Source organism: Vidua macroura, chromosome 16, assembly GCF_024509145.1.
Source record: "Vidua macroura isolate BioBank_ID:100142 chromosome 16, ASM2450914v1, whole genome shotgun sequence".
In the NCBI taxonomy this organism is placed as follows: Eukaryota; Metazoa; Chordata; class Aves; order Passeriformes; family Viduidae; genus Vidua; species Vidua macroura.
In genome coordinates this window covers 13,487,392-13,494,536 of record NC_071586.1, presented here as the reverse complement: position 1 = coordinate 13,494,536, position 7,145 = coordinate 13,487,392, and the positions used below count along the sequence as shown (strand labels likewise).

At 58.5% G+C, this 7,145-nt stretch overlaps 1 protein-coding gene across 1 annotated transcript; it reads left to right on the top strand.

Moving 5' to 3' along the window:
- The first annotated feature begins 1,633 nt into the window (after positions 1-1,633).
- On the top strand, positions 1,634-6,458 carry ACTB (actin beta). The gene is made up of 6 exons (XM_053992539.1): positions 1,634-1,729; positions 3,207-3,335; positions 3,639-3,878; positions 4,400-4,838; positions 5,164-5,345; positions 5,712-6,458. Exons 2-6 carry the CDS (start codon positions 3,213-3,215, stop codon positions 5,853-5,855), a joined length of 1,128 nt encoding a protein of 375 aa, XP_053848514.1. The 5' UTR covers positions 1,634-1,729; positions 3,207-3,212; the 3' UTR covers positions 5,856-6,458.
- Positions 6,459-7,145: the final 687 nt, after the last annotated feature.

Below are 7,145 nucleotides of genomic sequence, written 5' to 3'. Positions count from 1 at the left end.
CACTCCTGGGGAAGGGGATGCCATCCAAAGGAAAAGGGTTTCACTCATATTCCCATCCATGCCTGGTGTCCTGTTGCCTCCCATCCCCCCAAGTAATTACAAATCTCCATCTCAACAAGCTTTTGCAGGTTCCTCTTGCTGCTCTCCTCCTTTGTTCATCCCACAGCAGGAGTAATGAAGGGGGGGGGGTGTGAATAATGCCTGGGACCCCTTCAATGAGACCCACACGGGCAGTCTGGGGAGGGAGCCCCATCCTCATCCTCACTGTGATCTCGGCAGCTCCCTGATGACAAAGAGCTTTGCTGGTGTGGCCTGCAAGACCTTGACTGCAGGTCTGACTCCCGTCTCTGTGATGCTGGACAAGGGGTAACCCATGGAGAACAGGCATTCTGAGCCTTTTTTTTTACCAAGATTTTTTTTTTTTAACCTGTCACTACTGTTTTAAAACGGCTGAGATTACACATCCAAGGTCCCCACGCTGAAGTCTCTGTGCTTCCAGCCGGCAACAGATTGCGAGTGGCTGCTGCTACTTTACTTACAGGACTGCTTAATTAACTTGATTAATCAGCCCGTGTTCGCACAACACTCTGGAGACGCAAAGCCCTCTGGTTGCTGCTGCCTGCTGCTCTGCGGCCGCTGCTCTCCCCTTTATTCCCGACCCGTGTTGGATGGTCACAGGCAAGAAGGGAACTGCAGAAAGGCAGCCTGGGCTGGAGCAGCCACGTCTCCTACTCCAGCAAGGTTTGGATCAGAGGACAGAAACAAATATTGCTCCAATCTGACCAAACCACTGCTCCCGTGGTGTCCCCTGCCAGCACGGGGCAGGATGGAGAGCGGGGACCAGGGTCTCCTGCTTGACTCGATGCCTGAGCCAGAGCCAGCGGAGCGTTCCCTTCTCCCCGGTCCCGCCGCCACCGTAGGCGCACGGGCTTTAATAGTGCTCGGTGGCGCCGGCGGCGTTCCCGGTTGCCCGGGCGGGTCCAAGGGCCGAGGGCCTGGTGGCTGCTGGCAGGAGCCTGTCGCCGCCGCTTGCTGACATCAGCAGTGAACTTGGCCCCGCGTCCCGCTCGTCCCGCTCCCGGCCGGGGTCACCGGAGCCCGCCCGGCCCAGGGCTGCAGGTGACGGGCGCTCCACGTGCCCCGCGCCGGGCAGCGCGGCGGGCAGGGCGAGCAGCCCCCCCCACCCCGGGACCCCGCACCGCGCTGCCCCCGCGCACCCCCTTCCCTCCGGGGGGCTGCATCCGCCCGGCTCCCACAGACACAGGGGGCGAACGGGCCGGGACCCGCACCCGCCGGGCTTTGTCTGAGGGTTGGGGTGGGGGGGGGCTGCACCGGGGGTACCGGAGCACCGCGGAGTGCGGCGGGCACGGGCAGGAGCCCGGTGCCACGGGCAGGAGCCCGGTGCCCGCGGCAGCGCAGGGACCCCGGGGCCGCACCCCCACCCCAGCCCCATTCGCTTCCCCCCCCCCCCACCCCAATATTTTCCCCCCTGTCGGGGCGGCGGGGCGGGGCAAGGCTTGGGGGGCGTGGTGAGGCGCGGCCAATCGGAGCGGCGCACTCCGAAAGTTTCCTTTTATGGCGAGGCGGCGGCGGCGGCGGCCCGATATAAAGCGCGCGCGGGCGGCGGGCGGGAGCCGCCGCGAGCTCTGCCTGCCCTCACCGCGCGCGCGCCCCGCTCCCGCCGCCGCCTCGCGCCCGCCCCGGCTCCGACCGCGCCAACTCCCCGAAGGTGAGAGCGGCACCGCGACAACGGGGGGCTCGGACGGTGGTGATATTAACGGGAACAGTAACGAGCCAGTGTTATTACGAATCTCGGGGTTGTTGGGACGCGGCGCGCCCTTTGTGCGCTGGCGGGGTGGCGGCCCCGTAGCGCGCTGCCGCGTTTTAAGGGATAGAGGCGCAGCTCGCGGTTTTAAGGCCGGTTTCGGGGGTGATGCTTGCCGAGGGGGGTCGCGCCTCTGCCACCCGCGGGGCTAATCCGCCCCGTAAGAGGATTGCTGGTGCGGACGGGGGGAGCGGGCGGCTCGGCTGCTGTGTCCCGGGAGCGGCGGCGTGGACGGGGGGCGCGGGGCTTTGTCTGTTCGGCGGAGCCGCCCGTGCCGGGGTCGGGGCCCGGGGGCGTTGTCCCCCGTGAGGAGGGGCGCGGCCCCCCCGCCTCGCACAGAGGAATAGTCGTGCTGGCTGTTGCTTGCGGGGAGGGGGCGGCACCCCCTACACGGGGCGAGGCTTTGGATAGGAACAATGCGGGGTTGGGGGCGCAGGGGGGACCCCCCGTGTGCCCGGAGCGCAGGTGCAGGCGGGCTGCCCGCTCCGGCTCCGACTACACTTCCCAGGCTGCCCGTGCGGGGCGGCACATGTGCGGCAGCTGCTGCCGCCGCCCCCCCGCCACCAGATTACACCGGCGCGGCCGGAGCCGCCGGGGTTGAGCCTGGGCGGGCGGCAATTGCATAAGGCGCTGGCTTTAATCCCGCCCGTGGTGCCGCCGGTCGATGGGGCAGAGCCCCGGTCACGCTTGACTAGTGAACTGGGCGTGGTGGCCAGTGCTTGTCCAGCTGCGGTTCCTTGTAGAGGCCGGCTGAGGCTTTGGGGGGGCTGTGCAGAGTGGTCGAATCCTGCTGGCTGTGCCTGGCACACGGCAGGCACCGGGCGTAACCCCTTAGGCTGGATGGGCGCGTCAAGCCCCGCTGACTGGCACATGGCGGGGCTCTGAGGAGAGCACCGGGCGTGACCGGCGGGGCTGTGCGGAGGTGTTGAGCCCCGCCGGCCGGCTCAAGGTGGGGCACCGGGCGTGACCGGCGGGGCTGTGCGGAGGCACCGAGCTCCGCTGGGCGGCACACGGCGGGGCGCTGGGGTGTGGCGGCCACGCCCGCCCGCTCCGGGGAGTGGCCGCCGCCGTCCCCCCGACAGCCGGTGGCGGGCGAGGCGCGGCGCGCTCCATCCCTTGCCTTTTATGGTAATAATGCGAGAGGGCGCAGGGACTTCCTTTGTCCCAAATCCGCGCAGTGCCGAAATCTGGGAGGCGTCGCCCCCTCTAGCGGGCGCCGGGCGAAGCGGAGCGGCGCCGGCAGGAAGGAAATGGGTGGGGAAGGCCTTGGCGGCATCGCCTGCGCTTCCCGCCATCGCCTTCCCTTCCCGCCTGCCGCCGCGGGACGGGGCTCGGCGTGAGTGGGGATGCTCATGTCTCCTTCTCTCCTCTCCTCCCGCAGCCAGCCATGGATGACGATATTGCCGCGCTCGTTGTTGACAATGGTTCCGGTATGTGCAAGGCCGGTTTCGCCGGGGACGATGCTCCCCGTGCTGTCTTCCCATCCATCGTGGGTCGCCCCAGACATCAGGTAGGTGGCTGGTTGTGCTTGTTGTCTAACAAAAGAGGGGAGTTTTAGGTGGAAGTGGTTCCCCTAGAGGCAAGAAGCCCTTCTATTTGGCTTTGTACATTAAGAGACCTGTGCACTGCAGCACCGCTGGTGGGGAATCCAGCCTCCTGCAGAGCCTTTGTGCAGTGTGTGTTACAGCAGCTGACTGGATGCCTTTCCTGATAGAGAGGTGACAGCAAAGGAACAGTAATTGGTGACTTAGCTTTAGGTAAAGGGAGTTATCCACTCTTCAGCTGTACTTACCATGTGGTGTTTGTTCTGCAGGGTGTGATGGTTGGTATGGGTCAGAAAGACAGCTACGTTGGTGATGAAGCCCAGAGCAAAAGAGGTATCCTGACCCTGAAGTACCCCATTGAACACGGTATTGTCACCAACTGGGATGACATGGAGAAGATCTGGCATCACACTTTCTACAATGAGCTGAGAGTAGCCCCTGAGGAGCACCCTGTGCTGCTCACAGAGGCTCCCCTGAACCCCAAAGCCAACAGAGAGAAGATGACACAGGTGTGTAGAACTCTGCAGCATGAAGCTACAGCAGCTAATTGCTGCAGGCCAGCTCTCCTCTTCCATGTTGTTCTCTCTCCTCCTTCACCACTATTCTCCCTTTTGCCATCTTTACAGGGTTTTCCTTTCCTGACCTGAGTCTCCTCTTTGCTGGACCTTGACAGGTTTTGTTTGCTCTCTTCTAAGCTGGCTTTCTCTGAGACTGAACTAGCACCTTGTCTAACTGCTGTTTCTGACTAGGCACACTAATCCATTTACAGCCCTTGAGTGACTGTACCGTAGTTTACTTGGCATTTGTTTTGTTCCTTGCTGTGATACGTGGATGGGTCTGTGGCAGTGGTGTCCCTGCTCAGGCAGGTGTGGGTGGAGACCAGGTGAGATAAGCATGGACTTTGAAGGGAAGTGTAGAGATGCTTCTTATCTAGGGGGAAAAACAAGACCGTTTGCATGGAATTGGTATAGACGGGTAGCAAGAACCCTGTATTTTGCTGTTGAGTCAACCCCTTCTTTTCTCTCTCTAGATCATGTTTGAGACCTTCAACACCCCAGCCATGTATGTAGCCATCCAGGCTGTGCTGTCCCTGTATGCCTCTGGTCGTACCACTGGTATCGTGATGGACTCTGGTGATGGTGTTACCCACACTGTGCCCATCTACGAAGGCTATGCCCTCCCCCATGCCATCCTCCGTCTGGATCTGGCTGGCCGTGACCTGACGGACTACCTCATGAAGATCCTGACAGAGAGAGGCTACAGCTTCACCACCACAGCCGAGAGGGAAATCGTGCGTGACATCAAGGAGAAGCTGTGCTACGTCGCCCTGGATTTCGAGCAGGAGATGGCCACAGCTGCCTCTAGCTCCTCCCTGGAGAAGAGCTATGAACTCCCTGATGGCCAGGTCATCACCATTGGCAATGAGAGGTTCAGGTGCCCTGAGGCCCTGTTCCAGCCATCTTTCCTGGGTAAGTCCAACTTTTCTAGGATACTCTGTTGCCCCTTAATGCTCTGTGAAGGATGACCTAGAGACCATGGCAGTGATGAACCATGTTTTACTGCTGGTCTGTGGCAAGGCTTCTGCTGCCCACCAGTCAGTCTTGCTTCCTATCCAGCTTAAAGCTGTTTGAGGAACTTGGGTCAGTAGAGCCAGAGATTGAGTCTTTCCCAGTCATGGCTCTGTATCCTTCCTGCTGAAAGGACTGCTGGTCTCTTGGTTGCCTGTAGTATCCTCTTAGGCTTCTTGGACTTAGTCTGAGCTCTTGTTAATTTGAAACTTCTGCTTCTTCACAGGTATGGAGTCCTGTGGTATCCATGAAACTACCTTCAACTCCATCATGAAGTGTGATGTGGATATCCGTAAGGACCTGTATGCCAACACAGTGCTGTCTGGTGGTACCACAATGTACCCTGGCATTGCTGACAGGATGCAGAAGGAGATCACAGCCCTGGCACCCAGCACAATGAAAATCAAGGTAGGATGGAGTTGGGGGAACATCTCGGCACCCCTGTTTGGCTGAAATATGCAGCATGTGTGGAGGGGGTGGTATGCTGGAGCCTTGCTGCAAAAGATAGAAACCATGTCTGTCTGGAACAGCCTTAATGGCCTTGGGCTGGACAGGATGGCACCCACCCAACTGCATGAATAATGGGATTAGAGTAAAGACTGACTGCAAAGGAGGGAGGTGGGTGTGTGAGGTTGTGTCTTGATCCTGTTTGGACTTCATGGTATCTTGGCCAAGGTTAGATAAGGGAATTAGGCAGCTCCATCTTGCAGGGCTGTGCGTGGGCTGTGGCGTAGCACGATGCTGTGTCTGACTGGTTCCTCCTCTTCCTTGCAGATCATTGCCCCACCTGAGCGCAAATACTCTGTCTGGATCGGGGGCTCCATCCTGGCCTCCCTGTCCACCTTCCAGCAGATGTGGATCAGCAAGCAGGAGTACGATGAATCCGGACCCTCCATTGTCCACCGCAAATGCTTCTAAACCGGACTGTTTCCAACACCCACACCCTTGTGATGAAACGAAACCCATAAATGCGCATAAAACAAGACGAGATTGGCATGGCTTTATTTGTTTTTTTTTTGGCGCTTGACTCAGGATTAAAAAACTGGAACGGTGAAGGTGTCAGCAGCATTCTTAAAATGAAACATGTCGGAGCGAACGCCCCCAAAGTTCTACAATGCATCTGAGGACTTTGATTGTACATTTTTTTGGTTTTTTTAATAGTCATTCCAAATATTATAATGCATTGTTACAGGAAGTTACTCGCCTCTGTGAAGGCAAAGCCCAGCTCGGAGGGAGTCCACCAGTTACAGCTGGTGTTAGGTTATAATTGCTTGTCTGTAAATTATGTAACCCGACAAGTGTCTTTTTGTATCTTTCCGCCTTAAAAACAAAACACACTTGATCCTTTTTCTCTTCGATTTGTCAAGCAAGCAGCCTGTGTTCCCCAGTGATAGATGTGAATGAAGGCTTTACAGTCCCCCACAGGGTCTAGAAGTGGTGCCAGTATGTGGGGGAGGGAGGGGCTACCTGTACACTGACTTAAGACCAGTTGAAATAAAAGTGCACACCATAGAGGCTTGACTGGTGTTGGTTGTTCATTTTCTTTCTTCTCCTGCCATTTTTTTGACAGTTGCTCCCTCCTTGGATCTTGCCCTGCCAGACTGCACAGCTCTGCTATCTGGCTGGGGGGGATGCTGGTGCTTCGGGGCACGAGGCAGATGGCTCTGGGTGATATGGGGAGGGGTAGAACTGAGCCTGCCAAACCTGTGAGTCTCCAAGGTTGCTGGGGGCTGGAGTTCTCCAGATACTGCCCGTGTCTGCAACAGGGAGCTGCTGAAGGAGCTGGCCTTAATGGGAAATTCACCTGCACCTTCCCAAATGTTGCTCTGTGTGTGTCTCCCTCCTGAGTGTTTTATGTGCTGGACTAATGCAAGCAAGTGGGGTGTGCTGATCCCATAACAAAGCCAAAGCAGCTGCCTTCTCCCTCCACCACGGCTCCTTTTGACTAGTCTGCAGCTTTACATGGGGCAGTGTCCCTGCTTCTCCCTGCTCCAGGTATCAGAGCTTGCCTGTCCTGCTCCCAATTTGCAGGTTCAGGTAGGGAGACTCATACCCTGGCAGTGTGCTGGTTGGGTGGAGCAGCTTTCAGGTGAAAGCAAGAGAAAGTCCTGTGAAGTGGAAAAAACTGACTTCAGAGAGCAGGGCTACTGGAGTGTTACTTGGGTGGGGCTGGGAAAAAGGTGCAGGAAGGAAGGAGGAAGCTTTGGC